Source organism: Lutra lutra, chromosome 6 (genome assembly GCF_902655055.1).
Source record: "Lutra lutra chromosome 6, mLutLut1.2, whole genome shotgun sequence".
NCBI lineage: Eukaryota > Metazoa > Chordata > Mammalia > Carnivora > Mustelidae > Lutra > Lutra lutra.
In genome coordinates, this window is record NC_062283.1 from 144,265,789 (window position 1) to 144,284,250 (window position 18,462).

Consider the following 18,462-nt stretch of genomic DNA (forward strand, 5'->3'; position numbering starts at 1 on the left):
AACTCCAGTATCCCAGCCAGCTTGCACACGCGTGCACAGGCATTGCCTAAGGAAGTCCCCCCTCCATCATCCTTCAGATCCTGGTTCAAGTACAGTTTCTTCTGGGGAGAGCCCCCACACCAGGAGGACGTCCTTGCTTCTCTGACTCACAATGGCAGAATGCATAGCGACACATTAAGTTGTCTGATTACTTAGTTATATCCATGTCCTCCACTAGACCGTAAACTTCTTGAAGGCAGGAACCAGGTCTGTGCTGCCTACCAGGGTACCTCCAACACTCACAGATGCTGATGGACTGAGGGGAAGAGCTGGGCAAGCCTCACTGGGCCCTGAGTACATATGTCTTCCTTCCTGATAGGACCCCTTCGGTCCCACGTGGGGCCCATGCTTGCCCATGGGTCCTCACTCCTGCTTTCCTTGTTCTCTTGCTCCCAGCTTTGCAGGCTGTCTCAGCTCTGCCTTGAGATGTGCCCCACAGAGCAGAAGGGACTCACCTGTCTGCCCACCTGCCTGTGTGGCTCAGGCTTGAACTCAGCCTGCGTGAGCCTCACCTCAGGCATCAGTTCTAGTCTTTGAAGATAAACATTTAAGACAATCTGACAGAGCAGAGATTTCAGCGGAGGGAGGGGGCTGGGGACCATCACCCATTCATGAGCCCTCAAATGCACATTTGTATCTAAGCATTTGCAGGAGCAAAGCTACTGCCCTCCAGTAGAGCAGCGAGAAAATATTCACATTTTACCCTCCAGTGGAAACCCAACCAACGTCTGTGGACAGATCAGCATTTGCTCTACCTTCCCCCCTGATGCTCTAATAGTTGAGTTGTCTAAGATTGAATCATTTGAATATTTTCCTACGGACTTGGAAGCTTGCAGACTGTTAGCCAAGAGTCTGTGTTAATTGGCTCTTAGCCATTTGCTTTCATGATAGATAACCATTTCAAGGTTGGGTAGTCTGTGTCCCAAATGCTGCAGAGCACCAAAGAAATGAGCCTTATGAAATTTTAGGGGTATCAAACCCACCAGCTGTCCTCCAACTCATGCAAAGACATAATGGTAATGACCTGCATATACAGCGAATTACACTTCCCCTACGACTTGTATCCTAGTTCAGAGAAGCTTTGCCTTCGTTCCAGTTAAACATTTATTGGTAGAGGTTCCTCCCTTTCTCCAGGACACTGTCAGTGCTGAATTGTCTATAAAGGTTCAATGCATCAGGGAATCCCAGTGTTCCGAATCCTTTGGGTAAAGGAAAAGAATCTTAATGAGCACATTAAGAAAGAAAAGAAAAGAGTTTGGAAAAGAGTTTGTGAGTTTGGATTTTTCCCTTTGCATTTTTTAAAAAAGATTTTATTTATTTATTTGAGAGAGAGAGAGCAGGAGTGGGGAGAGCAGCAGAGGGAGAGGGAGAAGCAGGCTCTTCACTGAGCTGGGATGCTAATGACCTGGGATCATGACCTGAGCTGAAGGCAGCAGCTTAACCGACTGAGCCACCCAGGTGCCCCTCCCTTTGCATTTCTTTTTTTAAGATTTTATTTATTTATTTTAGATAAGAGAGAGCACGTGAACAGGGGGAGGGGCAAAGGGAGAAGGAGAGAATCTCAAGCAGACCCCCCCCCCCCCCCGCTGAGCACAGAGCCCAAGGCAGGACTCCATCTCATGACCCTGAGATCATGACCTGAGCCAGAATCAAGAGTCAGATGCCCAACCAACTGAGCCACCCAGGTGCCCATTCCCTTTGCATTTCAAAAAAGCAGAGTTTATTTATTTTATATGGTGAAGTTCAACAGTTTTAAAAGTTCAACCATTTTCTCCCTGAATTTGGAGCAGGAATAAATGAGATGCTACACAAGTGGGTCTCTTGGGATGTGAGTGCCCTATTTATTATTCCCCTCAAGAAGAGAACAATGATTTATTCAGAAAGTGGCTTTAAAATAGACATTTATTAACAAACAACTTACTTAAGACTTCTGCTAAGCCCGGGCCTCCTTTCCAAGTGAAAACATTTGCGTCCCCAGACTCACACTGTGCGCATGGCACCCCCTCCCCCCCGACCCCCTTATCTTTGCTGGTCGTGAGGTTGCTGCAAAATGGGGATTCTGTCGCTGTTTCTGCCTCCACAGCCACAGCTACCGACAATTTGCAAGGCAGGGGAGGGGTGGTTCTTCATGAAGAAAAAGCCCATTTCAGTCTTTTAAGCTCCTTCAAAACGCTTGTTTATAAAAGTGTCCTTAAGAAATATAGACTCATATATGAGAAAAAAAAAAAAAGAAATATAGACTCATATAAACTTGAAGTACTGTTAGAGCTTTATCCCCCCAAATTCTAGAGTTCTCTACCCATTAGGTATTGCAGACTTCAATTATTCTTTTTTCCACAGCTGTGCTTAAACCACAAAGAGCAGCCCCAAGAGGCAGAGGCACAGTTGTGGCCAACAACAAAAACCCAACTTCAGAAAAACACAGAGTCATTGAGGATTCGAGCAGGAGAACCACCTTCTGTGCCCCATGATGTGGGGTGGGCCATGGGGCTTCATCATCTCCAGGGACAAGGAACAGAGTCTCTGACCAGCCATTGACGTCTGTCTGAATGCTGAGGATAAACTTCCTTTGTGTTCAGGGGGTATTTGAAACCCTGGGTTCCAAGCCCATATTATTCACATCTACCCTGGACCCAGGTGTGCCTGAAAGCTGTTGGCTGGGGTGGCTATTGAATTTGTGATGGGAAATAAAATGGCCCCTTTGGGGTGCCCTGAGGTGCTCGGCTGCCCATGTCACCCGGCCCTCTCTGGTGGTTCAGACAAGCTGGGTGAGATGGGCCTCTGGACCAGCAGTGGCGAGGGACGTGCTTCCAAGGAGGAGGGTGGGTCATAGGGCGCAGGGACTCACACATCAGACTGATGTGTGCCGATGGAGGACACCAATCGTGGGCATCCAGACATCTTTGGTGCCCACCTTCCAGAACGATCGGCCTTCCATACAGCATGTACCTTGAAGACCTACTGTGTGCTGTGCTGGATGGTGGGAATATGCAAGTGAGCACGGCCCGGTCTCTGCCCTCCAGCAGCATCTGGGGGAAGACATGAAAGCAGATCCTGATGCTCATTGCCCTAGCGAGGTCCCTCCCTCTGACCTGTAAGAACCACCAGCAGAGAAGGTGTCTCCCCCTGCTCCCAGCACAGGACCGGACCCTGCACAACATGACCTACTGATCGAATATCATATATACATATAGGATCCGCATGGTAGAAGTCCAAAGAAGGAAACAGCTCAGCTTACAAAGAGAACTTCGAACTGGTCCTTTAAGAAGGACGGGTGTCTATGCAGACAGCAGGAAAGGGAGGCCCAGGGGGAGAAGGCATCATGCCTGGAAGTAGGAAACAGCATCGCCTGGTCAAGGGGGCGCAAGGAAGCCACTGTGCTGTGAGCTTGGGCTCTCTGTAAGACTGAGTGGCAAGAGAAGGTCAGGTGCATGGAAGACCACGTGGGTGGCCAGGAGACTCACTGCTCGCCAGACTGCCCAGCAACACCCCTCGCTGCCCCCTCTGCACCCACATCTGTCTTTGGTCACGTATGGGACCTCTATGGCCTCTGGCGTGGTATTTTGCTTAGAGTCCCTACAGTTGACCCAAACAATGTAGGTTTGAATTGCACGGGGCCACTTACACATGTGTTGTTGATTTTTTTTTTTTTTTTGATAAATACAGAACAGTGTTGTAAATGTGTATTCCCTTTATGATTTTCTTTTTCTTTTTATTTTTTTTATTTTTTCAGCATAACAGTATTCATTATTTTTGCACCACACCCAGTGCTCCATGCAATCTGTGCCCTCCACAATACCCACCACCTGGTGCCCCCAACCTCCCACCCCCCACCCCTTCAAAATTCCCAGATCGTTTTTCAGAGTCCATAGTCTCTCATGGTTCACCTCCCTTTATGATTTTCTTAATAACATTTTCTTTTCTCCAGCTTCCTTTATTTAAGGAACACGGTACCTAATACATAGAATATACCAAATACATCTTCATCAACTTTATGTTATTTGTAAGGCTTCTGGTCAACAACAGACTATTCATAATTAAGTTTTGGGGAAGCCAAAAGTTATACTTGGATTTTCAGCTGTGCAAGGGGTTTGCCCCCCAAACCCAGCATTGTTCACGGGTCAACCATATGTCCTGAATGTCAGTTGACTTTTTGGGTTTTATTTTAGTTCTGTGGACCTTCAGTCAGTTAATGATGGCACAGCTGGGTCCTGAATCTAGGTCTTCTGATTTTTCCATTTCTTTTACATAAAAAGCTCTCCAGATATTAAGTCAAAGAATTTTGGGGTTCAGCTTCGGTCTTAAGCTTCAGTTGACCATGTCTGTTGAACACATCGTGTCAAAGCTTTAATCTTTCCAGAATGTACTAGGGAACTACAGGGTCACTAGTTTGTCTTAAGAAGTGCGAGCAGATCCTTCTCCAAGCCACTGGTACTCAGACCAGACCTTTATTAGTAGTTCTAGTGTGGGTGAGTTTATCATTCCCACTTTTAAAAACACGGCACTTGACAATCCAGTTTTTAAACTTTTCTGATTAAATCAACACAAATATTATTGATTGGATTATTATTTTAAAATCTCTATCTGGCTTTCTAGTATTTCTTCCCATGTTTTCATGAGCCGAATTGATACAGTAGATTTCGGGCTGACATAAGACCAGGAAGGCTCCAAGTCATAATTAATTGAGGCCTCAGTGGCATCCAGTTGGCATGGTCTCTGGAGAGCTGACCTTATCTTTGATCTATTCAAAGCAAGTTACTTTTACCCAGATGGTTAGGGAAGTACACAGCCATGTCCTCTCTTTGCTTTCTCCTTATTACAAAAGCTGTTAAGATGTCCCATGGGGCAGCCACGGGAGGCCAGGCAGGTGGGACACGTGCCAAGAGAGGGTATCCTACTTGGCAAGGCCACCCAGGCTCTTTGGGATGACTCCACAGCTGTTTAATTATTCTAAGTAGAAGGGTTGTTTTCTGCCCAGGGGTGGATCAGAGGTCTGCTCCTTACTCTTCCCGTTTCCCTGCCTCCCACTGCCTTCTCTCCCTCAGGTGTTCCAGAACTCTGTCCTCTCGTCCCATAACCTGCTTAAGAGAACTTTCATCTTCCATGAATAGAAAATGGCTAACTGCTCAATATGCTTGTCCTACCGCTGGGGTTGGTATTTTCACAAATTCCAACACCAAGGCCAAAGGGCTGGAGGAGATTTTCCAGCCTCTGTCTTCCTCTTACAGAAGTTGGGGTGAAGGGTGAGGGGCTCCTGATATCACGACGCGTGCATGGTGGGCGCTGTCCGTGCAGGGCGGCGGGCAGAGGGTACAGCTCTGCAAGTACCACCATCCCCGGGGAGTTTTTACCACGCTGATGCCAGACTCTACCCCGCCAATGAAATCAGACTGTCTGAGGGCAGGACGGAAAGACCAGTAGTTTCAGAAGCTCTTCCCGTAACTCCGTTCCCGGCTGTTTGGAGGCGGGGCTCTGTGGGTGGTGGGACTCCCCGCTACCCCTTGGCAAATTTGCCCAATGTTGCAACTGTTGCCGTCTGATCGTGTGTACTTTGAGTGTGTATGAATTCAAAGGGACAGCTACCTTTCATGCTCCTGGCTCTGTTTCCAGAACACCATGAAGTTTCCCAAGATTTCCTCCAGCCCCTAGGGTCTGTCCTGACTGTTTATTGGCTGCAGAGTCTCTGCCGAAGCCCTTAGATATTCTCGCTATTTATCCCCCGCGGCCTCTGCTCTTGGCGGTGCGGCGAGCTACCCCAAATTCTTTCTGGCAGCCCTTACAGGGCTGGGAGAGGTCTGGATGAGAATAAAGCTCCCATGTTTTATCTTCCTGTAGAGCAGGCTTCTCAACCCTGCAGCACATCGGAGCTACCCTGGGGGCAATTCTGATTTAATGGGTCTGGGCCCGGGGTCCATGCATTAGGGGAACTTTAAAAGCTCCCTGGGTGATTTTAATGTGAACTCAGGGACCAGAACGAGATTGTAAGATAAAATGAAACTTAAAAATATATACATATTTGTATTTTCTTCAACATTTAAAAAAACTGGCCAGACAAAAGATGCTGGCCAGACAATAAACAAACTATGGAAATTATTTTTAAATATCCGTTTAACGTATATGTTTTTGAATATATATAATATGCCTTTAAATGTATATTTAAATGTATATACATGTATATTTTTGAATATATATAAACACACACACATATATATGACTTACGTTCCCTCCATCCAATACCTGGGATTTTTTGAGGAGGCCAGTGTACAAGGTGGGAGATTCTCAAACTGGATTTGGGATGCACCAGGGGAGAAAGATCTTGATACGAGTATCACCCACTATACTAAATAGATCAACACTACCTGCTGTAACAAAGCCCAGACCTTCAGCAATTTAACACGGTGGGGAGTTGGTGTCCCTGTAAGAGTGTGGAGGGCGAAGAGGTCAGTGACACAGCTGTACTCTGCACAGTCACCCAGGATCCCCAGTTTGCGGTTCTAAAGTCCCCTGGCCAGGAGGGGAGAGAGTGGGCGGGGCTCCACTGGGGAGGTACCCACTGGCTGCAGTGCACTGGAAGTGCTCGAACCCCATTGGCCAGAGCTCAGTCACGTGGCCGCTCCCACTTGTGTGAAATAGTCCCCGCATTCCCCCCCCCCCAACCTGCCCCCAGTCCTGGAAAGTACCGGGAAGTCTGTGGGACAAGCGGCCCCTCAGCGCCTCAGGAACATTCGTGTGTCACGTGCCTCCCAGAAAGGCGTAGGTGTCCCAAGGCCAAGTGTGGCCACTGCCCTTAGACGTGCAGACTCCACGCCTCCCTTCCAGATGCGGGATCCTGCAGGGCACCGGGGACCGTGTTACGAGCGTGCGCTCTTTTTCTTCTTTTCTCCACAGATATCGCAAATGGCACCAGTTCAGGGGGGTACCGCCCGCCTCCCAGAACGAAAGAAGTCATCATCAATGGACAGACTGTGAAACTTAAGTATTGTTTCACCTGCAAGATTTTCCGGCCCCCTCGTGCCTCTCATTGTAGCCTTTGCGATAACTGCGTAGGTGAGTAGCCGCGGAGACCAGCTCGGTTCGGCCCGTCACGCGGGGGTCAGGTGTCTGCAGCAGAGGGGGTGGCTCGTTTCCTCGGAGGACTCGCTTTAGCACAGCTGAAGAGAGCACGTGGGTTTCTCTCATCCTGCGGGACTGAACTCAGTACCAGCTGTATTCCAAGAGCCTCCTGCCGCCGATCCCATTCACCAAGCCTAGTGTTACCAAATCTCTCTCTCTCTTTTTTTTTTTTTTTTTTTTTAAACTTTTTCCTTTCTCCGTCTTCCACCACCTCCGCTCCAGGTCCAGCGCCCTAGACCTCCTCCCGGAGCACACACACCAGAGTGGGGTTCTTTGCTCCTGGAGCTTCCAGATCGGCAGGCTCTAGACATAAAACCCTGTTACCCCGAGGTCCCTCGGTTGCCTAAATATGGCCGGGAATGCTTTGTCTAGTTCCCCCAACTCCTCAGAGAGGCACTTAGTGGGGGAACTGGAGGCCCCACAAAGTCCAAGGAGAGGAAAAGAGGCAGAAGCGGGAAGACTTCCAGGCCCCTAGTTAGGATGGTTGCTCTCCCCAGAGACCACCAGGACCTTGCCTCTGTGTCCACTTGCTTTCTCCAGGACAGACTGGAGAAACAGCAGAGGGAATGGGTAGCACAGAGGTCCTCCGTTGTAAGACATGGCTCTACTGTTCGGACACCATTGGCCCAACAGGGGATTTTTACAGCTGACCTGGGTCTCACGCCCTTGGAATTACTTGGCAAGCACTTCCTGTCACTTCAGCCAGAGAACTGCTAGTCACACCCACAGACCATCTTCCTTCCCGGTCTGAAGCTTCTTAGAGAATGAAGTTGGCAAGGAGATGGTAGAAGACCCAAGTCACAGGAAGGGTGGGTAACACAGAGGCTCTGACCCCTGGGAAAGACCCACATTTCTCCAGTCCCATAACCTGCCATGGATAATTCTGGGCATTAGGCCCGGGAATCCTCTATGAGCTCTGACCCAACTTTGCTTCCCTCAGGAACACATCATGCCCGGCCAGCACTCTTTTTGAATCTATTAGAATTTGTAGTCTCAATTCTTGAGGAAAAGAAAATGTCACAATGCATTTCTGTTGTGCAGACCGTTTACCTTTTATCTGAAAATTACTTCATCCTAACATTAAAAGCCTAAAATTGGTAGAAAGTCCCTGTTTTCGCCATCAGGCCTTGTCTTGTTTTTATCAACTTAGTAAATTACTTTTAGCCTTGCCCCCCAAGCAGAAAGGCATGGAATTTTGTTCAGTCCTTTCCCATTTTGCAAGTAGCCTGAGTCAAGAGCCAGGAATCTGGCACTGGATGGCCTGGGTGCCAATACTAGCATCATGACACAGACAAGCTACTTCAACTCTCTATACCTCAGTTTTCTCATCTGTACAATGGGATTGATAACAGTAACTACTTCATGGGACGGTTGGAGGATTAAGTGAATCGATATGAGGAAGAGCCTGGAATGGTGCCTGGGTAGAGCAGATGTTATTGTTGTGTCTGTTATCTTTGTTACTCTTCAGTTCTTACTTCTGCTTCCTTGATATTTTGATTAGCTCTCTCTAGATAATTTCTTGATCTACTGTAGCCCTCTGTGGTTGTGATGACCAAAACCGCACCTCTTCCTCCATGTGAGAGCAGACCAGGGTTTCCACAAGGACACAGTGGCAGCCTTTGATAGATTTCTGATAGGCTTCCTGGTGACTTCAGCCCCAGGGGCCATCTTGAGGAGGCTTTTAAGTCAAAGCATTGCAGTGGCTTCAATATCTTCAGGAAATAACCTGTAGAGATTCTCAAAACCCTTGCTTGAGAATTTTGCTTGGGTCTTGCTTAACCCTTGCTTGGGTCATAATTTTGATACTAATGATGAACTATTATATGATGTAACTTAAATTTTTCACAAAACTCTTCTGTTACTTTGCCTTCTCCTGAAGGTCTGGTGACATATTCCAGTAGGCATTCATAGGTAGGGAGTTGATATCTATAAACCCAAAGAATTTACTGGGTACCTCCTTCTCTTCATTATTTATAAAAATATTTACCCACTTCTAGACATCCGACTATTCATTTATATCAACTGATCCCAATTTTCTGTTTACTGTCTCTAGGCTAGACTCCTGATCATGATAAAACTTCCTTCCCAGCTCATCATGTTTTAAAATTCTCTTCGGATTATTGTAAAACACTTTCTAAAAGGTCATATCATTGTCTTATTCATTCCCTCCAACACCCGGAGGTGTACATACATGTCCCTTAAAGAACCCTGATGAATTAGATGTAAAATCTCTTTACCAAAATTATATATCAGCCACAGTTAATGGTGTGCTTCTTGAGTATAACTGTCTACGATTCTACAGTGTCTTATGGAAAGTACCAGCTAAGAAAATAGGAGCCATCAGCCCATAGTGTGTAGGAGCCTTCTGCAACCTTTCTGATAAATCCAAGTCATGGTAGTAATCTGGCACCCTCCCCCACCAATAAGCATAGTGGTGTCCTATATTTGGGAGACACAGAACAGTGAAGGGGAAGACAAGGAAAGGGGGAAGTTTGGGAGGGGGCTCAAGAGGAGGAGAACTGGCCAAAGAGCACATTGCCAACATCTGCCTCAAAGCAGCATCTGCTGGTTCTGGGGCTGGAGTGTGGCAAAGCTTGGCCAGGGCCCCAGTGTATAAGTGACAGGTGAGACAAGTAGCATACAGCTGATTTAAAATAAAACTATTCACAGCACTCCTGGAACAACCACACAGTGATTCAAGCCTACATAGCTTTTGTTTTCCAGTCCATGATGCTACATTTGGGCCTTTGGGGTGACCCACAAGCAGACCAGCAAATTGGACCTTTTTCCACATTCGGGAAAACAGAACAGGAAGCAAATGTCTCCAACTGAGAATTGTAATTGCAGAGTTTGCCATGATTTTATTTGTAGGAAGAAAGTTTTTATTGAAAGAATTATACCTTTCGCAGCCAGGGAGAAATGTACAATGATGTGCTGAAAGCCAGGATTAGCACACGCGCCTTCCCTTCCTTTGTAATGAATGTGTTTGGGTTGGTTCTTCCTACGTACAGAGCTTAATGTTGCTTTACACTGGGAGAGGAGAGAGGAAAAATGCAGTTTCCCAGGTGGTCCAGAAGAGTATTTTTCTTTGTTAACTAAGTTTGAAATGAGAGCATACCCGGAGGGGCTCTGTATTTTGAGTTGAGAACTGAGGGACAAAGCTTCCATGGAGAGCAGACTCTGGTGCAAATACAGAACAGGTTAGCCGAGCCTAGTGGTTGGCAGTGTGGGTGTAATGCACAAGACTGGATCCACATCCTGTCACTGGATGGTATCAGTACCTGGGTAGGTTACCACCTCTCTAAAATGGGATGACCCTAGTACTACCTCAGAGGTTTCTTTTAAGGATTAAGGGAAACAGTGTCCAGCAAAGACCACGGGTAGACGTGGTGCACAGTGGGGGCTCAGTGCATGCTTGCCATCAGTGTCATCATGGTGACCAGGGAAATGCTGCCATAACGCTTCAAGATAACTGCACAGAACAAGATTCATCTTCACGGCGTGATAAGAATCACCTTGTTTTCCTGTAACCTGGTGGGCTTTAGAGGACCTGCAGTAGTAGAAGAGAACATATCCCTCCCCGCTCTGGTTTTGACTGTTTACCTCTCTTTCTGTCTCTCAGAACCTTTCTCTCTCTTCTCTCTAGTTCTTTTTCTCTGTTGCCATCCATTGTTTTTGCACAGATGGAACAGAGTATTCTGGCTTATTGGTTAATCCAGGTGATCTTTGAAGTTATACGGTATTTTTAAATGACCAACATCTGGGGCCATGGAGCCCCTTCTGCTCTCTCTGATCCTCAGGATCCCTCAGATCATGATTAAAGTGAGACTAACTGAAGGTGCTGGAAAGCACACTGCGTGCTTGGGAAGTCCTCTCCAACTCACCGTGTACATCCCAGAGCCCCCAAGTGAGTCTGCTCCACATTTCAAGGAAGTCTGTCCTTTGGTGGTCTCTGGTCTCCTGTCACAAAAGCCGGCAGCTTTCACCGGAATTGGGTATTCTGAGCACAATCTAAGCCTGTAATTAAAAGGGACTTACTTGAAAGTAGCTTAATCACAACCTGTGGACGAAGTTGAGTTGCTAAACAATGAGACAGCGCATGCATTTGTAAGTTGCTCTACCGTGAGTTAGTCTAGCTCTGACTGGGCAGAAGCAGCTTAGTCTGAGGCCCAGAGGTGGCAGTTGGAGGCAGCAGCCCCCTGGGTCCCAGACCTGCTGCCCTGTGTGGGCAAGGAGGACCCTTTCTGCCTATGCAGTGCCACATCCCGAAGTGCTGTGAAGACAAAGAAAAGGGCGTGTGAAGCCCTCAGGCTATGTCAGCCCCTGGGTAGCACTCAGTGCTGCTAGCCTCTTTCCTTACATAGGTGGTGCCCTGGTCCCATTTGTTCTGTCCTCGTCTATTAGTTCTGGTGTAGGTGGCACAAAGAACCTCTAGAGGCCCTCCACAGGGACTTGGTGTTCAGTGACTCTTGTTTTGGGTAGGGCTGTACCACCATCTTTAAAAATACTTATAAACTCCTTTTCTCATTCCCCTGTCTCTTTTTTGCTGTGCTCTCGCTCTCCTGGGAGGAGTACACACTCTTCTTCTCACCCCACACCACAGTGTCTCCGTTTCATTGATCCGGCTGCTTCCTGTGTGATACGGTTTTCTGAGCTCAACTGCTGATATTTTGTCTGTTGTGTACACTCTGTGTATATTAGAGCTCACACCTTAGAGTTACTGCTTCACGGTTGGGCTCAATCTTAAAAGGTTTAGAACATCTGAGATTTGGAATTGCAGGTGCCTTCTGGTGTAGAGTTGCATTCTGGAATTTCTTCTTAACTATTAGGTATGGGCAGAGGGCTATTAATCTCCCATAACAAAGTGTATCATTTGAGGGGAATGGAGAGAGACGGCATTTGCATCCTCCCAAGAACCAAAACAAACAGGGGTTTACTGTACCCCCCAATTTCAAATATCTTTCCTTTTCAGTCATATTTAATAAAGACCTATGTGTCAGACCCTGTGCTAGTAGCTAGATACATCCAAGTAAAAGACAGTCCTCAAAGATCATTACTAAGAACAGATTAAGGAGAATTCAAGATAGAAATCATTATATTTATTATGGTGCATAAGCCAAAGAGAGTAATTTTACACTGGTAAAGAGTACAATTAACAATTCAGTCATCAACACATATGTACCCGGTAATAATGTATCAAAATATATGAAGTAAAAATTGTTAGAGGAAGCAAGGATAATTTGGTATAAACATAATGCTAAGGAGAAACAATTGTATAATTCTAGTTTTGATGGTTCAGGTAAATAAAATAGAAGTAAGGAAATAAAGAATACTAATATATAATTAATAAGTATATGCTGAACTTTGTTTCTACAAAGTATACTTACCTTTTTTAAGGTAATAAATTGGAATATTTACAAAAATTAATCATACTAGGCCACAAAAAATTCCTAGCTTTCTAAGAACAGATATTGCACAGACCATAATACCTGATGGCACAACAGTAAAACTAGAAATGAGTCACAAAGAGATAAATACACAAACCTGACCAGTTGTGATATTAAAAAAAAAAAAAAACTTTTTAAACTTCCAACACAAACCTCAAAATCACAATTGTGGACTGGTTAGAAAATGACAGTAAGAAACAGGCAAAAGAAAACTGTATGCAGGTTAGAATTCTACATTTTAAACACACAAAAGAGTTGACCTAAGCAGGAGAGGAGTTATTTGGAAAGCTGTCAGGTAGCCCATAGGAATGAAGGAGAAGCCTGAGAACCAGGCTCGAAAACCAGGAAGAGCCAGGGAAGGCTGCGTGACTGAGTGCAGTCCCAGCTGCAAAAGGATGTCATGGAGGCACGAGCACCACGAGCAAAATGCTTGTTGTACCAGCACCAAGTTCTAATTCTGCTGCTGCTCTCAGCTTAAAACTGACTCTGTCTGTCTGCAAGGACTGTGGGTTCAGACATCTGGGTGGGAGCACCTGGGCCTGTTTCACTTCCCCACCCAAGGAGCTAGCAAGGTGGGAGAAGTGAACTACCCACTTTCAGCTTCTATAATGGGGGGTGGAAGGGTGGGGTCCTGTCTCCCACCTATTTTGGGATTCTCCCCAAAACAGGAAGTTTACTTAGATGGTGAATAGCCAATAACATAAAAAGTTTTTAAAAATCTAGTACAAAAAGACCCTGAATTTAGAAACCAAAAAACAAACATGGCATCCATCTCAAGAGGATAGAAAAAGAATAGCAAAATAAGCTTAAGAAAAACAGGAAGAAAATGATTAGTGACCTTGAAAACAGAAGAATAAATATGATCCCACCTCTGATTCTTTGGAAAATAAGCAACGTAAAGATAAACTTCTGGTAAGACTGAAAGAGAAAATAACAAGAAAGTAAAAATAACAGATTCAAATAAGACAAATATAGGTGAATTTTTTAGTTCTTAGAAAATAATTACATTAGTTTGCATATTATATAATACACTCATTGCTTTGAAAATCCCAGCCAAACATGACTTTATGGAAAATGAGTCAAAGAATGAGTAGAAACTTAAGTAGACTAATAATAATGAAAGACTGAGTAATTTGCTAAAGAAACATCCAAGAAAGGTGCCAGAACCAAACTATCTTACTTCCAGTGCTCTGAATAGCGTTTCAGATCTTAGAGCAGCTTGGACAGCTTTTCAGTTCATTTCACCAAGATGGCATAGACCTAACACTAAAATCTAACAAAATAACATGAGAAAAAGAAGACTCTCTTTAATAAATGTATGTAAAAGTCAACATGATAACATAGCAAATTCAATCTAACATAGCAAATTTAATCTAACAGCGTAATAAGAAAATTCATCATTTTGACATAGAAGGGCCTATCCCAGGAATGCAGTTTTTAAAATGTTAGTAAGTCTCTTCCTATGTCAATAGGTCAAAGGCCAAAAGGCATATGATCATGATAATAGATAAGAAAAGGAGATTTAATAAAATCTGGCACCCATTTCTAACTCTAAAACTTGGTAAACCAAGATTGGATGGTCTGATAGGCTGAATTTGGGCCCCATGATCTCCATACCATGGTATTACTCTCACAGTTAGGTCAGCTCACATGACAAAGGTTTTCCAGATGCCAGTAAGGTTCCTAATTAACTGACTCCAAGTAATGATCCAAGTGGGCCCACTGTAATCATAAGCGCCCTTCAGAGCAAACAGCAGAGATTCCAAGTAGGAGAAAGATTCATCCTGCATGGTTGGCCTGAAGAAGGAGGGGATCATGTGGAAAAGGCGAGGAAGAAATGAATGCTGTCAACTGAACTAGGCTTGGAAGGAAGAGGACCCAAGCCCAATGGCACCTGCACCCCCGACCTTTACCTTGATCCTAGCCTTGGGAGACTCTGAGCCAACCTCCAGACCTGTTAAAATTTCAAGACACTAAATTTGTGTTGTTTAAAGCCACTGCATTTTGAAGAGCTAGCTGCACCCCCATGTTCATTGCAGCTTTACTCACAGTAGCCAAGAAATGGAAACAATCTAGTGCCTGTCAGCTGATGAATGGCTAGGGATGGCGGTATAGGCATGCAATGGAATATTATTCCTCCGTGTGAGAGAAGGAAATCCTGTCGTTTGCCTCAACATGGATGTATCTCAAGGACGTTATGCTCAGTGAAATAAGTCAGACAAAGATAAATTGTGTATGGTACCATTTATATGCAGAATCTAGAAAAGCCATACTCCTAAAAACAGAGTAAAATGGGGGGTAGGGGACCGAAGGAGATGTTGTTTAAATGTACAAATTGCTAGGCACTTATAAAAAAACTAATAAAAAAGAATAACCTTTAACATGATTGTAAAGATGGAAAAAGCTAACATTTTCTTTATGGCAAAACACTGGAGTTATTTTACATTAAAGTTAGACACAGATTAGGATGTTCACAATCATGGCTAGCATTTAACATTATTCTAGCTTTTTTAAACTAATGCAGGAAGATGAGATAAAATAAATTGCACTGTCACAAAGGGGCAGGCAAAATAATCCCTTCGTTGCAGGTGACAAGAAAACCAACAATAACATTAGAACTAGTACCAGCAAATATCAGAGCTCATTTAAAATTCAGTAGGGTTATTAGTTACCAAATTAATACATTAAAGTAAGTGGTCATAGATCAGTTAGGAATCACAATAGAAATCAAAATACATTCTCTCCACAATATTCTTTTTTATTAAGATTTTATTTATTTATTTGACAGAGATCACCAGTAGGCAGAGAGACAGGGAGAGAGAGAGGAGGAAGCAGGCTCCCTGCTGAGCGGAGAGCCCAATGCGGGGCTGGATCCCAGGACCCTGGGATCATGACTTGAGCTGAAGGCAGAGGCTTTAACCCACTGAGCCACCCAGGCACCCTCTCTCCACAATATTCTTTATAAAATTAACCAATGTGAGGCAGGGGACAAGATAAAACAATTACACAGTTAAGTCAAAAGAATAAGCTAGCCATTAATAATCAGTAACACTGTGGGGAAAAAGCAATGCAAGGAGACCTGTACTGTTGGATATCATGAGGTCTAACACATGTCCCTGACCCACAGACCAGGTGCAGAAAGTGACTTGAGGGCTGCCTACTCATGTGTATATGTGTGTGTGTGAACACTTTGTTCATTGTCACTTCTAATTTTTCCAAATCTCTAAAACGGTCAACAGAATGCACGGTCCTTGTTTAGAAGGGTCTCACCGTCTGGCGAGAATGGCAGACGTCACCAAGACAGTGGCGTAGGGCTGGTACCACAGGGAGGGGTCTTCTGGAGCCCAGACTTCTCATTGTGGGGGTCCCTGTGCCAAGTCGTACAGTGTCAGGAGGGGGTTACTGCATTGCTGGAGGCAGGAGACCCAGTGGGTCAACATACTGGGCAGACCAGACAGGACAGAAGCTCAAGAGACTTCTTGAAGTCTTGTAAATGCTTGAAAGCAGTCCAAGAGGCTGGTCCCCTGAGATCTGGGGGAGCTATTTACTCTACAACTCCTGTGGGGCCGGTCTCTGAGCTTTCTGCAGTTGTACACGGCTGGGTTCTTCTGCTCCTCGGGACATCTAGTCCCTTCCAGGTAGCCTGTCAGTTTTTCCTCAGTGTCCGGAGTTTTGTCCTTTTTCCTTGGTTGAAGCAACAGGTCCTGTCCCTAAACTTCAGACTCTATCAATCATCTTAATGCTTTTGGATCCAAGCCACCAGCCCTGTTTTCACCTTCATGGACCTCTAGAAAGTTCCTGCGTGCCTCCCATAATTGTGCGCCTACCTCCAGCTCAAAGTGAATACATGCAGTCGTGAGATCTTACAGCTAAAAACAAACTTGGAGGTTTTTTGTTTTTCTTTTTCTCTGATCGCCTATTATAGTGGCCTGAGGGCTGAAGGGGGTTTTTGAAATGAAAAGAAAGTCAGGGACTGTCACCGTTGCTGTGATGTAACACACACTTTGCAGACGGGGGAGAGGGCCAGAATTCGGTTCACGGCTGTGCAGAACACTGCCATGTGTTCCTTAAAGGTTTTAGTCATATCAGAAGTTCAAAGCCAAATTTACCCACCTCTGAGCATATAAATAAGACCTCGGGGCATGTATTTTTGGCACTGACTTCTTCCTGATTTGCTTATAAGCAGCTTGAGCCCTTTTTCAGAAAGAGAGGGGAGTTTTAATGAAGTCACTCATTAGCAATGATTCAGTGTTATTAGCTTAATTGACAGATGACAGAATTCCAAGTAACCTTCCTGACTCACTTGACGGTAAGATGACATTCTTTCCTGGAAGTCTTTTCACCTCCTCTTGCGTCAAATGAAAACCATTTCTGGTTGTCTCCATGCTGTTTGCTGTCTCTTCCTGCCAACTTTCCTGTCCCAAACATCATGCCTGCTCCCCTTCTCCTGGGTCCCCGGCTGGCCCCAGCTCAACTCTTGGCTCTGCACTGTCCATGGAGTCTTCACACCATTGCCCTGTCCCTGGCAATCTCTTTCTCAACATGCTCTCCCCCCAATGAGGTCTTCCGTGTTCTGCTTCCAGGAATTTCTTCTAAAAAAAACGTTAACATTGAGGGTCTAGAGGTGCTTTTGAGGCTATAACCAAAATAAAATGGAACTCCTCGAAGGCTTTCCTCTTACAGAAGAATCTACTTCACAACACATTTGTTGTGCATGTAAGTACGTGTAAATGTCTTAAGATGGACTACGTGGGCCCAGGAGTCTGCATTTTAGCACAGTTCCCAGTGGGTTCTTAGTCACAGTCAAGGTTGAGAGCCGGGGGATCAGTGAGGTTTCCAGCCCAGAGGTCAGGCCATGCAGAAGCCTCAGGAATTGCTCATTTCTTCCGACAGGAGGCAGCCACTTCTAGAAGAACAACTGCTAAGATGATTAGCCACTTTGAGATTTTAATATTAATAAGTAACTACCATCTTTTGGAGGCTGCTGGAAACCATGCATAGGAAATGTTGAAAACTCATCAGGAAGGCTGTATTTCTCCTCCAACTCCCCTTAGGGCCATCTTTTCTCTGGGTGTCTGAGGTGGATGTGGACACAGTTTGCCAACAGGGGTAGAAGTAACAAAAGCATTTGTAATGAAACCAAATGTATGTATTCATAATAATCTGCTGTTGACTTGAGTGGCCTAGAATTGGAACTGGCCTCCAGCAACAGATTGTTACGTGGGTGGAGAGGGCACAGAAGTACAAGACAGGACTCCTGCTGTTGCGAAGTTTTCTGCCTACATATGAAAAGTTCACTAACACCATAAAGAATATTTGGCAAGTTTTTAACACTCGGGATATCTAGTCTGACCTTAGGATGGTCATTTTAGCTGAATTCTCACAAAGGGATGAGATGGGAGGAAAGTCTGGAAAAATTAGATGTCAGCCACCCTGAGGCCCTGGATGTGGCCCAAGAAGGAGGGACCAGACTCAGGCACTAGCAAGAATTGCTGGAACAAGATCAAAATCTGGCCTTAGGAGGGCTAATCTCACATAGTGTAAAGTGAGTTGATGAGATGTATCTGTTAGCTACTATCCAGCGATGCGGTATGACAAACATCCTCCGAAATCTCCATGGCTTTTAATAAATAGCACTTCTCCTTCTCGTGTGGCTGTGGGTCACGGGCAGCTCTGGGAACTGGCTGGGCTCGGCTCCAGGCATTGAGGACGGTGAGTCTTCTCCAGTTTGATTCTAAGGACCCGGGATGAAGGGACTGCAGCCAGCAGGGGCATGTTCTCCTCCCAGTGTGGGTCATTGGACCAGGTGATGGGACACCAAAGCAAGCAGTATCTCTTAAGGCCCCTGCTTAGAGCACATGTG

General features: G+C 45.3%; 1 protein-coding gene across 3 annotated transcripts in view; it reads left to right on the top strand.

Moving 5' to 3' along the window:
- ZDHHC14 (zinc finger DHHC-type palmitoyltransferase 14) overlaps positions 1-18,462 on the top strand; it is a 272,226-nt gene that overhangs the window by 191,533 nt on the left and 62,231 nt on the right. For all 3 annotated transcript variants that reach the window (XM_047732878.1, XM_047732879.1, XM_047732880.1), the window contains exon 3: positions 6,928-7,086. In XM_047732878.1, the coding sequence (XP_047588834.1) occupies positions 6,928-7,086 (159 nt within the window). The remainder of the gene's footprint in view (positions 1-6,927; positions 7,087-18,462) is intronic.